The 20,134-nt window shown below is 36.8% G+C and overlaps 1 protein-coding gene across 1 annotated transcript; it reads left to right on the top strand.

Annotated features, from left to right (window-relative positions):
- Positions 1-4,366: 4,366 nt before the first annotated feature.
- On the top strand, positions 4,367-14,128 carry ypel1 (yippee-like 1). The gene is made up of 5 exons (XM_088335747.1): positions 4,367-4,739; positions 8,176-8,451; positions 10,038-10,081; positions 10,154-10,262; positions 11,546-14,128. The coding sequence occupies exons 2-5, from the start codon at positions 8,335-8,337 to the stop codon at positions 11,633-11,635; spliced, it is 360 nt and encodes a 119-aa protein (XP_088191873.1). The 5' UTR covers positions 4,367-4,739; positions 8,176-8,334; the 3' UTR covers positions 11,636-14,128.
- Positions 14,129-20,134: the final 6,006 nt, after the last annotated feature.

The raw sequence follows: 20,134 nt of genomic DNA, 5'->3' as shown, positions 1-20,134 counted from the left end.
ACAGATGACCTGGAATGCGCAAAGAGATCACTCATAGTAAATATAAAAATGTAATACTGTATTTTATTCAAAGAATGTGGGACAGTTATTTCAAAATACATACTACATGCACATTGTCAATAATAGTTTATAAGAAATGTAGTCAACATAGTTTACATCGAGATTAAACGAAGCAGTTCAGGATAAACACGTAATAAGTCTTTGAAGGGCCAGTGTGAATTATGTAGCGCCCCTTAAAGTTAAAGGCGTAATTAAAAAAATATCACATTGGTTTAAATGGCGATCAAAAAATACATGAACTAACATACACATAGTTTTTTAACTACTTGTAGGACCCTTCTTCCCAAATGAATAATGATGACAGTTGGACACAATTGCACTTAAACATTGACACATTTGATTATGCTGGTGTTAAGTTTTTGTGATGCCATGTCTGCACTTTTGATGTTTATATTCAGTTATTTATGGGTACAGTATTGGGTTTTAGTGATTTTTATTCAGAATAGTTATTCTTTGAATTTGTATTGTTGTTAGCTATGAATTAATGAATGCTCCAAATGAACTTTGGTTGGTCTTAGAGATTTGGAATATTTGTCACTATCAATCTGAAATACATATTTTGATTTTGGTTATATGCCAAGCTCAATGAATTCGGCCAAAGTAAAAGACTGAACTGAAGAGGGACCTTTGTGAAGTTTTATGGATCATTTCGTTTCACTTTCGGTACGGCATTTTTTCTTATCCTCAAGACTGGGTGGAGAGGAGCTGATGATGATTTGGGCTGTGTTGATGATTTTGCTTCCAGTATCCCAGTATGTTTTCACCAAGCGGTACGGCTAATGAGATGAGTATGTTTTCGATCACTCTTCATTGAAAACACTATCATTAATTCCCTGAGATAGGAAAAGGGGGTGTTGAGGAATAGAGAAATAAGCAATTCTTCTGAAGGTTTTGTTTGCAGAACATTCTGGGCACAATGAAGTCAAGACAATTGGTGTATCGGAAGTCCATCCATCCATTTACTGGACCGCTTATGCTTACTAGGGTCGTAGGGGTGCTGGGGCCCATCAAAGCCATCTTCGGGTAGTGGGCAGGGGACACCATTAACTGGCTGCCAGCCAGATGCAGGACACAAAGATACAGACCGTTCACTCGCTTATTCACACCTAGGGACAATTTCAACCGGCCAATTAACCTGACATGCATGTTTTTGGAATATGGGAGGAAACTGAAGAGCCCAGGCGAAACTCACGCAGGCACAGGAAAACCACGCAAACTTCGCACGGGGGAAGCCGATAGCTCAAACTGAACCCTGGACCTCTGCACCGTGGGGCTGTGCATTAGTCACCCAGCAACCGTGCCACCCTGTATCGGAACAAAAATGGCTGATAGATAGATACTTTATTCATCCCCGAAGGGAAATTCACATTTCCAGCAGCATCCCTTCGCTGAGAACAATACAATAATAAAGCAAAAAGAATACAATATACAAATACCCAGTGTGACGTGCAAATGCCCACTGTAGCGTGTTATATAGAATAACTAAATAGTGCTACACAGAATACATATTGCAATAAGATTCGGTAATATGCAATGTAGGTGGTGTGGTTTACTGTGGGCTTTTACTCTGCCGGGTAGAGTTAAAGAGCCTCATGGCATGAGGAAGAAAAGATCTCTTCAGTCTGTCCGTAGTACAAGACAGTGACAGCAGTCTGTCGCTGAAACTGCTCTCCTGTCTGGAGATAATGCTGTGTAGTGGATGCGATGGATTGTCCATGATTGACCGCAGCTTTTCCAGTGCCCGTCTCTCAGCTACTGTTGTTAGGCTGTCCAGCTCTTTGCCCACAACAGAGCTCGCTTTCCTAGCCAGTTTGATGATAAGTTTAAAACCCCTATGTGTAATATTTGACCACTAGATGGCACTTTACTGTCTTATTCGAGCAAAAAACATTGCTGAAGACCACAGTGCAGCAAAAAAACCCATACAAACATGGCGGCGACTACTATTTATGGATTCCACTATGTAAAAGAAATTCAAATTTCTCAACCTTAAGATAAGGAATTCCAACCCATTCTAAGGCCTTTTCCCGAGCCATTTAAGCTTGAAGGTTACAAAAAGGGGTGTGGAAATATAGAAAAGCAACATGATTGGCTCATAGTGATCATTATGTAATGGTTAAAACAACAAATAACAGTGCACAATATAGTCAAAATACATAACAAGCTGACAATCACTCTTATACTTAAAGGGCGATCAGGAAGCTAAAACATTACCAAGACTGAGACTGAAACTAAACATTTTAGTTTACCACCGTGAAACGAGCTTTTGCTTAAACTGGTTCTATCCGGTAGGATATGAGAACGCTCAAGACCACACCTGGCCACAAAACACACAGAAATAATAAGTGCTATAATTACGGCTAAATCAAATATAAAATATAAACAATCATGACCAAATATGGGGAGTGACATATTCCAATATTACAACAGTATTCATAAATAAAATATGAAACCATTTTACTCCATTAGTCCGACTGTGTTCCAGTCTGTCTGGCACACAAAAGACGGTTAATCTTACTAATAATAGCAATCAGGATAATCTGATTAAGAACGTGTCGTGTACCGGCCATTTCAAAGTAATTCCAACTGAAATAATACTACAGTCAAGAAAAACTACATTGGAATACTGTGAAACATTTCTTTATTTTTCTGTAAAGCAATTAAAAAAAAAAACAATAATGTCTTACATTCCGGATCAGGGGTCTCCAACATGGTGCCCCCTAAGGACAGTTGAGGTACCCACGTACCTGTTCTGAAAATAGCTCACCAGTGCTAGGTCATTGTGATTTTCTAGTAAAATATTTTTTTATTGGTTGACTGAGTCTATTTAACCCTATTTTTATTATTTAACCTGGTAATAACATAGTAACAACATGATAAGCTGTTTGAGAAATTCATGGACCAAATAAATCTATTCAAGTATTGCTTTTAAGCAATCAATTGAGAGACTAGAATGAGAATCAATTCGTGTACCAAACACATTTTGTTATTTTTTTATTGAGCAAACAATGTGCTATGTTTTTAGCTAGTTATCGTTCTACCTTTTTAGCTATTTTGCAAGCTATCAAGATAGCTTGATAGCAACATTTTACCCTTTTTGCTTCGTGGCTGACCTGTTCAGCATGCACTTACATTTACTCAAGAACATTTTTAGATGACTCCTTTTTACTTCTACCTGAGTAATATTTTTCTCAAGTAACGTTAAATGTGGACTTCGGCACCGAATTTATATTATTCAGATAACTCTATCATAAAGAACTCCAAATTACTCAATCCAAAGACATTTTCATCCTCACTGTAGAAGATGCGCCGCTTCCTCTTTCCACCTCTACGTCCCTTACATCAGACGTCATTTCCCTTTTTCTGTTAGAGTTGAGCATACCTCCCACCTCAAGAGGGCCCCTACTGGTGTTTTGAACTGGGCACAGGTGTGTCCAATTTTCACCCACCAGTGCCCTTTAACCCTGAACCCTTTAAAATGACATTTTTATTCAGAAATCTCTGTCTTCCGTCATTCTCCTTGTGTCATTTTTCACTTCCATGTCAGGTTTGTTTTGTCTCTTGTTTTGTTTCTACCTTCTTGTTTGGAAATGTTGGTAACTACTTTGTGACCGCTTGTTTATTTGGTACTTTGGTCCTGATTTTGGTAATAAATACCGTCCTTGTTTTTAAGCGACCTTAGCTGCAGTTCCTTGCTCCCCCACACGCTCCACATCAAATCATAACATTCTACCCAATATCTTACAAGCTTTAACAACGTTCTGCTTTTCGGCCAAATATTTCACTATTTGCATCTTATAATCTGCAGAACAAGATTTTCTTATCGTTGCCATTTCATTAAGTTTCATTTCACCAAAATGCGCTCTTCGGCGCCAAAGTGTTTATTTTGGCGCTGCACTTCGAAGTGCACACTTGATTTGAAGTTTTTTTTTACCCCAAGGAGGCACCAAATAATACACACTGTTCCTTTAAGTGCAGCCCATACGAATTATCGATTAAATTACTACTGATATAGACATATATATAAAATTTTGTTTTGTGTAGAAAAGGTAGATATTTGGGAAGAGTTGAATGTTTTATCTGACTTTTATGTTGTTGTGGAAAAACAGATTTGGACCAACCTCACCCGGACCCCTGCCTTACACGAGAAAGTAGTTACATTATTTTTTTTATTTTACATACCAAAGACAGTTAGTTACATTTCTAAATTATACTAGCCATTTTCAGGACGGCTTGTGTGGCCCTATTTAAAAATGAGTTTGACACCACTGCTTTAAACAAAACGGCTAGCCGAATAACAGGAGACTGTAAACATCCCGATGCATCGTTTCCTACACTTCCTGATTTACGTGAACCCAACGCCGTTGTTGATTGGCCAAACTGTCCGTCAATCAGTTTCTTAGCGCCCTCCCGCGTGGGTGACGTTTTGGTGCCAAAACAGGCAGGCCACCACGAAACGCGCACAACAAAAGACAACAAAAGCTCGCGTGGGGGACTCCAAAAATCCACTCGTCCTTTTCTTGACGTCACCCCGTGAACGCAACACACTTTCCCCAAATGGATTTAAATGGAAAATGATGACTTTTACGAGGACATCGTGACGACAACAAGGCTCTTGTCTTCGTGGCTGCGCTTTTCCGTGCTCGACTGCTTGTCGACCTGCCTTTGCAAACATTTAGGTGCGTGACAATACTTTAAAATATGATTTTGAATATTTTTTCGTGCAATGAGTAAAAAAAATATCCATGTTTGCTGTCGCGGTGAGTTCACGGGTTGGTAAACAACTGGGGAAAAACGACCACGTTGTTGCTCGGAGCTGAGTTGGCAGAAAAAATTGCAGTATTTGTTCGAAAAAAAAGCGATTTCCCCCGCGTGAAAGTGTTTTTTCGGCGTCTGAAAGGAAACGGGTTATTGTTTGCGCTCCTTCGCGAGAGAGTTCCTTTGTTGTCACTTGTACTAGTCACTTCCTCTTTTTTTCCCTCACCTGTGCCTCCAGACAAAAGAAAAAAAATCAGCGGTGGTTGTAGCGTTGAAATACGTTTGGTTTTTAGACAAACGTCTACATGAATACAGATTTAATTGTAATGGTTGTGTTCTCACTGGAGTTCAGTGCCAGCAAGTAACAACGAAAAAAAACTTTTATAAACTCGACGTTAAACGTGGTTTGTGTAGTGGCGTTCAAAGTACCTCGGAAAAAAGTAACACAGGTGGCATTTTTTCAGCAGCGTAGTTCTTTGGTTTTAGGTAATTACTTGCGAGAGTGATTAAAGTGTAACAAAAATCTATTTGTTTTACTTGCAATGTAATTTGACTTAACCATAGAGTGGTATAAGAGTTGCAGAAAAAAATGCGATTTTGGCCGCTTTTTGGCTTTTACAATCCTAAATCCCTCTTTGTAGTTCATTACCCGTGAAGCGCGTTCTACTTTGGTTAAAAATGCATGTGTAGTACTACCACATTGGTGTTAAATGTGTTTCTATTGAGATCCGATCAAAATGAATATTTTTATCTCGGGGAAAAAAGCCATTTCACTCGCTTTGTGGCTTTCCAGCTACTTAATTCCTATTTTTATTTTATTACCCGTGGATTAATATTCCGATTGACTGTGTTTTTATTTTTACTACAGTTTTATCTGGAATTTAATTTGTTTTAACCATAAAAGGTGTCACGAGGTCGCGGTTGCTTCACTGGCTCGAAGCGTGCTGGGAAAAACATTCTAATGCTTTGTCTTTATAGCTTATTCCCCGTTTCTCCATTTATTTTCTATTTTTTTCATTGAACACCTAAAAGATTAGTTTTGTAGTGGTTTTGTTGTTGTTGCAAGAAGAACATCTCTTTTAAACATTATACATTTTTTTTTCGTTTTTACACGAACACAACGAGACGTGTTTCGTGTGCTCTTTAAGTGCCTCAAATGCTATTGTGGCGAAGAACTGTTTATAAACGCTGAAGTAACGTTTTTGTTCTAAAAGAAATGACACAAATGTCGTATGGTGTCGCATGGCGAATAAAAAGCGGAAATGTTTGGCAGCTTTTAAGACACCAAAGCGACAAGTTTATTATCAAGTAGTCGTGGAGAGAGCGCATGCGCGTGAGCAAGGGCTTTTTGTAAGCACAGACACCAATCGGGAGCGCGCGAGGCTTAATTAAAGTGGGCTAATTACATGAAGAGATGAGCCGTCTGGCGCACATGCGCACACGGTCGCAAATCGTCATTGACGGCTTTTGCTGTGTGCGACATTTGTTTACTTCCAGTTAAGCATTGTTTTAATGGTCTGAGTTCTATTTTTTTGTTTGCTCTTAAGTTATTTGTAAACGTTTGTGTGTCTTATGAACTATAATGTAACTTATTTTTTTAAAGAAATGGAAGTAGTGATGGTTTCCTTTCCTTTCTCCTCTCGCTTAAAAAAACATGGATGCCATATTTTTTTCTTACAATGAATTCAAACCTTAATCTACAAAAAAGGATTGCTTTTTTACTTCATAAAATATTTTTTGTGAAGTAAATACATAAAATAAATAAATGACTGAAGTTCCTTTTGTACTCAAATGACGTCATAGTCCCGCCTCTTTTTACTTGATTGGCAGCAGGTTCCTTGATATGCAAGACCAATAGTAGGGGGAAAACGCAGTAAATCAAAGCGACCTTTTTGTAAAGAATTGTATTCAACTGCTATTTGTGTGATATTTTTGTATATTAATTTATTTATTCATATTTTATTAACCTATTTCTATAGTTAAGGGAAGAGGCAGCTCCTTTTGTAAACAGGCTAACGCCAGTAGTCAAAGACCTCATGGTCCCGCCTCCTCAAACTGATTGACAGCAGGTCTTTAATATGGAAGCCCAAGAGGGTCAAAAACACTTTATATAAAAGTTTTTTTCTTTTAAATAATGTTTTTAAGTAGGATGTCTTTATTATAAAAAAAAATCTTCATACTATTCTTTAAAATCTTTATACCTTTTTAATATAGAAACTATTGTTTAATTTATAATTTATTTCGTGTTTTGGCACCGTTTGGCTTACATACCCTAAAGACTTCGTGGGCGGATGTATTTTCATTGTTGGGTCATACATTTTTTGTGTACATTTCGACTATGAGTTATTTCAATGAATTGCCTTGAAAGAGAAAACACAAACATTTAATGCAATATGTGGTTATCATGTTATTGCTTCTTCCTTTAGCATCACCCGATATACATTTTTTAAGTCCCTGCGGTCCAAAAGGTAGTACAGTAGACGCGGGGATATGGCATTGAACTGTTCTGAGGCTCGATCACCAAGCGAGATTGCTGTATCGCAAGAGATATAAAGCTATAGTTTTTAGCTACCATGCTACCCCTGGTAAAACATTCAAATTGTGTACACATTTTAAACATTGGTAACAAAATGGTATATAGTAAGTATTACTTGCATGTATTATACATTTTTATGACTACATGTATATTAATGTATAATGTTATTTAGAAGAAATATGAGAATTAACTTTTGTTGTCACTTGAGCTAGTACAATGGAGTTAGTGGGTGGATGCAGAGTTTGGGAAAGACAGCGGGTTACAATGAAAACCGATTTTAAGCTTTGTTTTCGTGGTCATCAATTTTTTGCTTCTCCCTTTATCACCACTCCAAACCCACAGTTAATATAATACAATATTCTATCGTCGGCTCGTTAAGTCTTAAAGCAAAGGAGATTCTGAACCGAAGACAAATAGACATTGTGGGAAGTGTCTGCATATTCATCGTCTATCAATAGTATACAGAGGTCTTCGAGATGAAACTAAGTTGGAATTTAAGTTTTTGGGCAGGTAAAATATAATTTGTGGTTGGTGTTTTATAGTAGGGAAAATTAGGTAAAGAGGGTTCAAAAACATCATATTCAACACCCATAGTGAAGACGGCATAAGGTGGGCCACTGTATCCTTAGGTGTACTTTAATAAGGTTCTAAAACTTTAAGATTTTGGATTCTTGGACCGATCAAGAGCACACGATTTAAATATGAAAAGAACTAAATCAGTCCAATCGCAAAGAGGGAGAAGCGATGGTTAAAGAGGCCGAAAACCCGACTGGTACGCGATAGGGTTTTGACGTTTACTCCTTGGCTCCGCCCCCGGTCAGGCTCAAAATCCCGAGGCGGCGTGGGCGTGGAGCTGCCACGCGGCCCCGCCCACCGGCACCACGACGGCCCTGGCTTGCATCCTGCGCTGTCTCTTCTGCCAGCAAGTCCAGCGCAGTTGCAACCCTACCCGACCAGAACCGGACCAGGAGTCCTCGGACATGCTCAAGATGACCAAGTCCAAAACCTTCCAAGCTTACCTGCCCAGCTGCCACCGCACATACAGCTGCATCCACTGCAGGGCGCACTTGGCCAACCACGACGAGCTCATCTCAAAGGTGGGGTAGGGCATCAAGCCGGCCTTAGTTTAATAACTAGTTTTGGTGTTGGACTTATGGAGTAATTAATGTGAAGGGTTTCAGTTCTGAATCAGGGTTTGAACTGTTCTTTATAGTTCCAAACAGATAATCGGGTTTCCCGATCAGATTTTATGGTCACAAATTAGGGTTTCAACAAAAGACCAATGGGTATATTTCAAAGAGTTTTAACAGGGTATTTTTTTTTATCAAAAGTATTTCAAAACAGTTTAGGGGTTTCTAATTGAAACTGGTTTAGCGTTTTAAATCAAAGTATTTAACTCAAGTCTGTAAGTAGGTTTTCAAACGAATTTGGGCTTTTAAATGTGGCTTTGAATACAGGATCTGGGTTTCGAATTTGAGTTTCAACACTTGATTAGGGTTTCAAATAATGGTTAGTACTTTTATGTAGGGTTTCAAGACAATCTAGGCATTTAAATCTGGGTTTATAAACGAGATTGGGGTTAAAAATTTGGATTAAAAAAAATTTGTGGTTTCAAATAATGTTTTCCAAAGTAGTTTACAGTTTCAGGGATTCAAGCCAATTTAGCTTTGAAATTTGGGTTTTAAAAGAATATTGCTGTTTAAATTTGGGGTTTTGAGACTGGCATAGTGTTTCAAAAATGGTTAAATACTTAAGAGGTTTAAAGCAAATTTAGGGGCTCAAGACAATTTAGGCCTTTAAATCTGGGTTTCAAGACAAGATTGGGGTTTCGAATTTGCTATTTGGGACAAGAGTAGGGTTTAAAATAATGTATATTACTGTAAAGTATGTTTTTTTTACACACAATTCAAGTGTTTAAATGTGTTTTTCAAGACATGATTGGATATCAAAATTTGAGTTTTAAGACAGGAATAGGGTTTTTAAATGATGGTTAATTTTTAATAGTGGGATTTTAGACCAGATGGGGGTTTCAAAAGGGTAAATAATTTTACATTTGGGTTTTATGACAGGATTGGGGTTTCAAATGATGGGTTTGTCAATCAAAGTAACATTTTGAACGTGGATTAGGGTTTCAAATTGTTTTATATCCAGGCTTCCTGATTTCCAAGTTACAACATAGAGTTGGGCTTACGGTATCAGAGCAGACCAGTCAAATCGCCATTTAGGTATTCCAAAAAGTTTAGAGTTTAAAAAAATGGTGTTTTGAGACAGGGTTAGGGTTTCAAATAACTCTTAAACATCTAAAGGCAGGGTTTAAATATGGGTTAGTTGTTACAAATAGGGGTTGTTCTTAAAAGTGAAGTTTAAAACTAGGGTTAGCGTTTTCAAAGTTACAATATGTACTTAAGTCTTATAATTGGGGTTTACACTAGACAGCTTCATAGGTTTGAAATTATTTAAAGTTTAAGTCCTAAATTTAACACAAGATTTGGTCTTAAAATTGGGGTTTGAAACGCTGGTCTAGATGAAAGTATTTTGGTTGGATTTCAAACCAGGAGTGGGGTTTTAAATTTGGTTTTGAGCCAGGTTTATAGTCTCAAAGTTTAAAAACAAAGATAGGCTTCCGTATTAAGGTTTTGGGTCCTGGTTTGGGTTTTAACGCCAAGATCTTTTCCTCTTTCAGTCGTTTCAGGGCAGCCAAGGACGAGCGTATCTCTTCAACTCTGTGTAAGTAGTCGGCGCCTTAATTGAAAACCCTACTTGGATTTTATTTTTGACTGACGTTGTCGTTGTTTGCAGCGTGAACGTAGGTTGCGGTCCAGCCGAGGAGCGGGTTCTCCTTACGGGTCTTCACGCCGTCGCCGACATTTACTGTGAAAACTGCAAAACAACGCTGGGATGGAAATATGTGAGTTCAATTCTTCGGTGGGATGATACTTGCTTCAGATAATGCTTTTAGAATGTTATTTTTATTTGGAGGGGGGTGTTCTGGTTCTAAGACTTTTTTAATTTTTTAAACAAAAATGAATGGGAAAAAATTAGCTAATTTTGCTAAGCTACTACCGTTAACATACATGTTTTTCATTTTATGTTAAAAATAGAAACTGCTAGCTTGCATTGGAAGCATTCCTGTTTTTTTAACTTAAATCCGAGGAATTCAATCTTGTATTTTTTTTAAATAAAGGAAAGGGCTCTCTAATGCGGCTAAGCTATATTTTTGATTTAACAATAAACACTTGCTGGTCTGGTTAAGCTAGCTAACATTTGCATCCACATTTTTTAACTATTTTAAATCTCAAAAAATGTGTTCAAATTCATTTTTAAAAAACTCGATAGTCTGGTTAAGCCAATGTTAGCATTTCGTTATTTTAATTTAGAGAAATTCAAATTATTTAAAAAGGACAAAGCTCGTTAAAACATAACAAAAATTCTTGTCTGGTTTAGCTAACATTAGCGTCTCTTATTATTCTTATTTTTTTTTTATTCTGAAAAAAATAGTAGTGGGGTTTAGTTAATGCTAGCATTCGTTGTTATTTTTTTCATTCTTTTATCTTAGCCAACTTGAAATATTTCTTTTTTTCAAATTCGGTTAACAAACATGCAAATCTGTTTCAGCTAACGTTAACATCATTGTTTCTTGAAAAACAAGAACATTTACTACCCTTTTTTGGTTAACTTGAAAATGTTTTTTTCCCCCACAAAGTCCTTCAAAAACAATTTGCTAGTCTGGCTGGTTAACATTTTTTCAAATCTTTTGAAGCGTGGTTAGCTAATGTTAGTGTGTGTGTTTTTCACTTCTAAAAATCTGCTGTAGCTGCCAAGCTAATGCTAACTTCCATGTTTTTTTAAAATCTATAACATGAAAAGTGAACCCGCATGGTAAACTAATTTTTATGCATGAGTTGTAAAAACAAAAATGTCTTTTTTTTCAATTCTTTAAACAAGGAAACTTATTCGTCTGGCTCCCTGTTTCTTCAAATTTCTTGAAAAACCTGTAATTTTTGCTTGCCTGTTTAGCCACTGTTTTTACTGATTGAAACATCTGTTAACGAAACTCGCTAGCATGCTTAGCCAAAGTTAATCGTATTCAAAAAAAATTTCACTGCAACTGCTAAACTAGCATCAACTTCGATGTGTTTATAAATAGCGAACTGGCGCAGCTAAGCTAACATTAGCGCTCGTGTCTTTCAGGAGCACGCCTTTGAGAGCAGTCAAAAATACAAAGAGGGAAAATTTATCATCGAGCTGGCTCACATGATCAAAGACAATGGATGGGAGTGACGCTAGCGCTTTTGGACTGCGACCTCCACACAAAGACCCTCTCCCCCACACACAATCTGTTCATGATGGACCACTTTTTTACCTTAGCACTACATTGTTAGCATCTCCTCGTGATTTTGCGTTTCTAGCGAAGTGGTTTTCTTCTATTTGAAAAAATGTAGCAGCAACACAGGAGCTTGCTTTACGTCAAACTACCTGTTTATTAAGGCAGCGTGCTAGCAATTTACTGAGTTAGCATGTATCCAAGCTAGCACGCTAACATGTGTTTTCATTTGTAACCTGAACTTCATTTTCGTTTAGTTTATTTTATTGGTTTCTTTCCCAGGTTTCTGATCATCATTTATGCCAACTAGCCGTTTAGCGAGGCAGCGTGTTAGCATGTTACTGTGCTAGCATGTTTGCAAGCTAGCCCACTAACTTCAGATTTCATTTGTGACTTTGACCCCAATTTTTGTTTTGGTTTTCTTGTTACTAAGCTTTTGATCGTGTTACACTATGCTAACGTAGCCATTTAGTAAGGCGACGTTTTAGCATGCTACTGAGGTAGCACTTTTGCAAGCTTGACCGCTAATATCTTATTTCATTTGTGACATTAACCATGTTTTTGTTTCTTTAATCTTTTTTCCTATATTTCTAATCATGTTACATCATGTCCAGCTAACCATTTAGCAAGAAAGTCTGCTAGCAATTTTTGACCTAACGTGTTTTAGAGCTAGCGTGTGAATGTCTGGTTTTAATTTTTGACTCTAACCCCGTTTTTGTCTTTTAAACTTGGGAAAGAAACCACTAATCATGTCACATCATGCCAAACTAGCTGTTTACCAAGGCGGCGCGCTAGCATGTTACTGAGCTATTATGTTACTGAGCTATGTTTGGGAGCTGCCGTGCAAACAGAAGTTTTTATTTGGAGCTTTAATCCAATTTTTTTTTAATCTTTCCCAAGTTCCTGATTGTTACATTATGCCAAGCTAGCCGTTTAGCGAAGAGATCTGCTAGCAAGTTACTGAGCTGGCATGATTACAAGCTAGTGTGCTAAAGTCAGATTTATTTGTGAGTTTAATCCCCTTTTCGTGCCCTGAAATTTGGGAAATTATTAACCATGTTAAATCATGCAAAGCTAGTTGTTCAGCAAGGTGACGTGCTAGCATGTTTGGGCGCTAGCATGTTTGGGAGCTAGCTTGCAAACGGCTGATTTTATTTGGAGCTTTAATCCATATTAGGTTATTTTTTTAACCTTTCCCAAGTTCCTGATTGTGTTACACTTTACCAAGCTAGCCATTTAGCGAGGCGACCTGCTAGCAAGTTACTGAGTTAGCATGTTTGCAAGCTAGTGCGCTAACATCAGAGTTTAACCCCGTTTTTCTTTCTTTAGCCGTTTTTGTCCATTTTACGAAAAACAGTCAAAGCAGTATTTATCAACGATACATATATAAAACTACGAAGAAATGAATATTTAAACGCAAAGTTATATACAAAAAAAGTAGTCGATAGTGATTGGTTCATGAGAGTGGCTGGTCCCATTTGATAAACATTGCAGTTCTATTTAGTGTGTAGATATTATGCATATACATTTATACATATAAATATATATATATATATATATATATAACTAGCCGTCATTGCACTTTGCGGAGGCTTGTGCGTTAGCTTGGAGGTCAAACCGCGACGATATTTTACATTTTCTCTTTTAAACGTTGCGATCATTTTTTAGCTAATCTGTTGCGTTTATCGGATTTTAAGTAGGACAATTTTGTTTTTTACACGTTAGTATAAATTTGAGTTTTCTTTTGTTTGCAATCGCAGCATTTTGATCATATTCTCGTTTTAAGCATTACGTTATTTTTTTGTTAACTGTTGCGTTTATCGGATTTTAATGACAATTTTGGTTTGGTTTGTTACATGCTAGTCATTTTATTTGTTGTCGTTTTCTCACTTAAATTCATCGTAAATTATTTCTACGTTTCAATACTTTTTTTTTTAACGATTTGACATTTGAAAAATAGTTTGGCTTGTTTTAATTCCTAACTTGACACTTGTTTTCAGAGGTTTGACATATTTTTTTTTATTATCATAATCTGATAAATCTCTTTCACGTCAACTTCTACGATTAAAAGACTGTTCCGATATTCTTTTATTTACTTGAACTGTAAACAATAACTACCTTTTATGCATTTTCGTAAAATAAGATTCGAGTGAGCCATGCGAGTTTTTTTAAATTTTTTTGCTTTTCCTTATTATGATCAATGACTACGTTTCCATATTATACTAATGAACCATAAGTTTCGATGTGTGCGAGTTTGGTGCTGTTAATGTGTAAAAGGGACAGTGTGTAATATTTGGTGCCTCCTGGTGGTAGAAAGAAAAAATTACAGTAAAAAAAAAAAACATTGATTTGAATACTAGTCCAAAATACATTAACTATCATACCAATGTTTTTTTTTAAATGATAATCATAGGTCGAAAAATTTGTATTTCACATAGTGGAATCCATACATACAAAACTCAATTCCAATGAAGTTGGGAAAGTGTGTTAATTGCAAATAAAAATTGATCCAAGTAAATTGCAAATTCTTTTCAACCCATATTTAAATGAATGCACAGCAAAGACAACATATTTATTGTCTTCACTCATAAACTTTATTGTTTTGGGAGAAAATCATCAACTCTGTAATTTGATGACAGCAACACGTGCCAAAATAGTTGGGACAGGTGTCAATAACTACTCAGAAAGTGGATGAATGGAAATCAACCAACTATTTGCAGGTGAACAGATGAATTAGCAACAGGTGAGAGTTGTTACTGGGTATAAAAAAGGGAGACCCGAACAAGCTAAGTCATTCACATGCAAGGATGGGGCGAGGTTCACCTCTTTGTGAACAACTGCGTGAGCAAATTGTTGAACAGTTTAAAAACAACATTCCTCAAAGTACAATTGCAAGGAATTTAGGGATATCATCATCTACAGTCCATAATATTGTGAAAAGGTTCAGGGAATCTGGAGAAATCACTGTGCGTAAACGGCATGGCCGTAAACCATTATTGAATGCCCGTGACCTCCGAGCCCTCAAGCGGTACTGCATTAAGAACCGACATCAATGTGTAAAGGACATCACCACATGGGCTCAGGAACACTTTGGAAAACCACTGTCAGTCAATACAGTTCGACGCTATATCCGTAAGTGTGGGTTAAAACTTTATGTTGCAAAGCGTAAGCCATTCATCAACAACATCCAGAAACGCCGCAGGGTTCTCTGGGCCCGAGCCCATCTAAAATGGACTGATACAAAGTGGAAAAGTGTTCTGTGGTCTGATGAGTCAGTTTTCCAAATTGTGTTTGGAAATTGTGGACGTCGTGTCCTCCGGTCCAAAGAAGAACAGAACCACCCAGACTGTTATGCACGCAAAGTGCAAAAGCCAGCATCTGTGATGGTATGGGGGTGCATGAGTGGCCAAGGAATGGGTAACCTGCACATCTGTGAAGGCACCATTAATGCAGAAAAGTACATTCAGGTTTTGGAACAAAGTATGTTGCCATCCAAACAGAATCTTTACCATGGGCGCCCTTGCTTCTTCCAGCAGGATAATGCCAAGCCACACACTGCACGTCTCACGACAGCGTGGCTTCGTAGTAAGAGGGTGCGGGTGCTTGACTGGCCTGCCTGCAGTCCTGACCTGTCTCCCATTGAAAATGTGTGGCGCATTATAAAGCGCAGAATAAGACAAAGGAGACCCCGGACTGTTGAACAGCTGAAGCTGTACATAAAGCAAGAATGGGAAAGGATTCCACTATCAACGATTCAACAACTAGTCTCCTCACTTCCTAAACGTTTATTGAGTGTTATTAAAAGGAAAGGTGATGTAACACAATGGTGAAGAAGCCCCTTTCCCAACTACTTTGGCACTTGTTGCAATTATAAAATTCTAAGTTTATCATTATTTGCTTATGGAAATAAAGTTTATGAGTTTGAACATGGATAATCTTGTCTTTGTGGTGTATTCATTTAAATATGGGTTAGAAAAGGTTTGCAAGTCATTCTATTCTAATTTTACTGACATTTTAAACTTTTTCCCAACTTCAATGGAATTGACTTTTGTAGAAGTCGCCACCATGTTTGGCTGCTCTGAGGCACTGGTTTTCATCCGCATTAGGCAACAGTACCATCTAGTGGTCAAATATTACACACTGGGGCTTTAATTTTCTCAACGATTTGAGTGTCAAAAATTCAAAACATCTTTAGGTCAATTTATTTTTCAACTATTGCCACGAAATTGTTACTATGTTCTTTACGTAAAATGTAAACCATGACCACATTTCCATTCGTATTTTCATACGATAAGTCCCGATATTTTTTTGCAAAGTCTCGCAACGTTTTTGCATTTTTTTTTCCCCTTTTTCTTAATTGACGCACATTTTCGCATTGAATTTTTGTACAATACTTTCGGGTTTTTCAGTTAATTGTCTCGATGAAACCACCGTCAAAAATAGCTTTATCAATTCAACACCTGTGACATTTGCGTTTCAAGTTCTACGGAGAAACGCAGTTACGATGTTCATTACGTAAGAGTTTAACAATGAACACATTCCTATTTTTGTTTTCGTTTGATAGGTTCCGATATTTTTCGTGAGTTCTGCAACGTTTTTGCATTTTTTTCCATTTTTTTTTATTGTAAACGTTTGCGTATTGAATTTTCGTACAATACTTTCTGAGTTTTTGCATTCATTTTCTCGATGACTTGACCGTCAAAAACACGGTTTCTGCAATTCGACACTTCTTGTTCATCTTCTACGATGAAATACTCTTATGATGTTTATTACGTAAAATTTAAACAATGGCCACATTTTTATTCAAACAAGCTCTGATATTTTTTCCGACATCTTTGCAAAGAAAAAAAATATTTTCTTGACAATTTAACCGTTTGTTTCTATTATTTAAGTATATAAGTTCTAGTTTTTCTTCACGGCTACCTATTATGTTGTCGTTTTCTCCTCCCAATGATAACTAGTATTCCTTTGCCTTATTTTGAAGTTTGATCTTTTTATGTCAGTTTTGTATCTCTTTTGTGAATTTTTTGAAATTTTCGGACTTTTCCGTTTTCATTGTCTCGCATTACGATACGTCTCTCGTTTTTCTTTTTTTCGCTGCTTATCGTCTGCACTTTACAATCTCGTAAATTCGATAGCGTTTGACCTCGCAAGCTGCCGACAATCGCACGCCTTTGCGAAAAATTTGGGACGTTGTGCAGTGCATAACTCCGCCCCCTTTGCATCAAAATAAAATATTTGTCGGATTGTGCGCATTCGGGACGAATGAAAAGTGATTGATGACTTTGCCAGCAAAGGAAGTCTGATCGCGTCTTTTCCCCCCATCAAATGAAATGTTTAGCATTAGCAACTCTACTTCTCTACTTGAACAAAAAAAAAACATAGTCCCTGTTGTTCTGTGTACATAAAGTGACATAATTAATCTTTTTATACGTATATTTCTACCAGCTTTTTTTCCCGTTCTGGCCCCAACTTGAAGCACTTTGGTGTGTGTGTTTGAGTGAAGCTTTGACCACTCTAGTTAGCTTAGCCTGTTTATTTAGCGCAGTGTTTGGACGTCAAGGGCGATCTGGAATCTCCCGCCATTTTCTCGCCCGGCTGCCATTTTTGAAGTCCTTTATATAATTTCTTTCAGGCCGCACACTTGATTGTATTCTGTGATATTTATTAGCATCTTGCTAGCCTTAGCAGTTGTTTTGTTTGCAAAATCAGGGCTCGCTGCTGTTTTTTTTTTGTTTGTTTTTTCCGGGTTATGAATTATCTTTAAAAAAAGACACGAGCGTTTGTTTTATTCACCCGGGTATCCCTGCTTCAAGTTCAGCTATCAAAATAAATGGTGCATTTAGGTGCTCGTTACATAACAGTCAGGGTTAAGGTTTCAAAACAGACCAAAACAAAATTCCATTTAAGGTTTCAAGTCAATCAAGGCTTACAAATTTGGGTCTTAGTATTAGAGTTTAAAATAATGGCTAGTACTTTGAGGGAGGGTTTCAAACCAGTTTTAGGTTTTGAGTAAGTTTAGGGTTTTAAATTTGGGGGTTAAGACAGGATTAGGGTTTCAGATATTGGTTAGTACTATAAAGATGGGTCTTGAGCGATTTTAGGATTTTTATTTTAGGTTTTAAGACACAAAGTTTCAAATAAGGGTTAGTTCTTCAAGTCGGGATTTTAACCAGGATTAGGGTTCTAAATTGGGTTTAAACACAGGATCGGGGTTCCAAATAACGGTTATTCCATTAAAGTGGGATTTTAAGACAGGATTAGAGTTTCAAATTAGGTTTATATCCAGAGTTTATAATTTCAAAGTTATGATGTACAGTGAGAGTTAAGGTTTCAAAACTAACCCTTAAACAACCGTTTAGGTTTTTTAAAGAAAGTTTTGGGGGTTATAAATTGGGGGTTGAAAAATTATTAGGGTTTCAAAAATTGGTTAGGACTTAAAAGTAGCGTTTCAAGCCTATATTTGCTTCTAAATCCATCTTGTAAAACAGATTTGGGTTTAAGACAGGATAAGGGTTTTCAAATAATGCTCAGTATGTAAAAATTGGTCAAAAAAACATTCTCATTTGGGTTTTAAATAAGACTACTAATTTGTAGTGTCATATAAGACTACGTGCATTAAGGTGGGGTTTGAAACCAGGATTAGGGTTTCAAGTTAGGTTTTCTGATCTCAGTTATACTAAGAGTCGATAGGGAAAGAGGCTTTATCAAACAACCATTTAGGGTTTTAAGAAAGTTTGCCGTTTTTCAAATGTGGGTTTTGAGACAGGATTATGGTTTCAGGTATATCCTAATCATTTAAATTTGAGTTTTTTTTTTCACCTATCTGGGTGATGACAGCTTCCTGGATGCTTGTTTTACTCACCCGGGCATCCCTGCTTGACGTCTATCCAACTGTTCGTTCGGGTGCTTGAGTCGAATCAGGAACTCTGTTTACATCACTCGAGTATTTTTTTTTTGACGCTTTCCAAAGGCTCAACGCTGCGTTCAGGTATTCCTACCAAGTCTGGAAATGTCACACTTCCAAAGCAGTGTCACGAACTGGAGATAATTGACACACCTGAACTCTGGCCTGCTATACCACTGTTTTCAATTTGTCAGCGTTCCGTTCATTAACTCATGGAAACTTCACTTGACTGGGAAAAAATACAACCCTTAAAGTTTACTGATCAAGTTTGGAAACTTTCCTGTCGCTGGCTGGACAGAAGCTTTGATTATTTTTTGTTGTTTTGTTTTTGAATGGTGCGTTTGAGTACTCACAGGAAATTAGATCGTCACTTATTTTTACACCCGTGTCCGTAAGAAAATTGGTACCAGGACTTTTTAATTGTTTGTTATTGTTTGAATATTCATAAAAAAAGAAAGGGGGCTGTACTTCAAGACATTGCAATTTGATCATGGGATGCAAGATTATTCTCCCTAAAGGGACAGTTTGTAATACTTGTTAAAAAAAGAGAACCCTCATCACTAAAAAAAAACAATATTGATTTTAGAAAAATAAGCAAAAATACATCAACCATCATTTTTCAGTTACACTACACAATACAGCGACATCTAGTGGTCAAATATCACACTGTGCCTTTAACATTGAGCGCCCCCTTCTGGGTAAATGAAGTAGCAAACAAGCTTTTCTTAAAGGGACTATTTATTATTTAGCACCTACTGGTAGAAAAAAAAACGTGATTTAAAAAAAAATTATTTTTTTTTTAAAATGTTAACTTCTGCAATTAAATGTGTTCCCATATTTTGTGTACAAGAATTGGAAACAATCTTCGTTTGCAATATTTAATTTTTGTCCGATAAGTATTAATACTTTCTGATACTTTGCTTTAAAAGCTTTGCAACGTTCCTATGTTTTTTTTCTCGAATTTGACCATTAAAAATGGAGCTACGTTTGCTGTGATCGGATTATTATTTTTACGTTGACTTCTACGTAAATTCTGCACAGTGACCACGTTTCTATTTTTAATTTTCCTTCAATAAGTTACATTTTTGTGTGTGTTTTGCGTTCATTTTATTCACGTTTTGACCGTCGACATTACTGTTTTGTTACATCTTTGTTTCAGGTTCTTTAGAAATGTGTGCGATGAAATAGTTCCGATGTTTGTAACAATGACCATTTTTTTGCAGGGTTTTGTTTTTTCACCTTTTGACGATTTGAAAGTCAAAAATAAATTTTGCTTATTTCTTGAGTTACATTATCGTTGTTTCGATCATTTTATCGTTGTCGCGTTGACAATCACAATTAAGTGTTCCAATTCTTTTATTCGTTGCTAGCAACGTTATTTTCCTGTGGTAAGCTAGTTATCCTTTTTCATTTGCTCTTTTTTGCAAGGTTTTTGGTGTCACAGTAGGTTAAAATTTCCTTGTGAAAATTTTCCGACTTTTTTCGATTTCTCCTCTCGATACATACTCTGATTTTCTTCGTCTATTCATTTTACCAGGGGGTGGCACTC

This window comes from Urocampus carinirostris, chromosome 5 (genome assembly GCF_059441175.1).
Source record: "Urocampus carinirostris isolate Australia breed hairy pipefish chromosome 5, RoL_Ucar_1.0, whole genome shotgun sequence".
NCBI lineage: Eukaryota > Metazoa > Chordata > Actinopteri > Syngnathiformes > Syngnathidae > Urocampus > Urocampus carinirostris.
The sequence above is the reverse complement of the archived record's forward strand: the minus strand, read 5'-3'. Positions and strand labels throughout refer to the sequence as shown.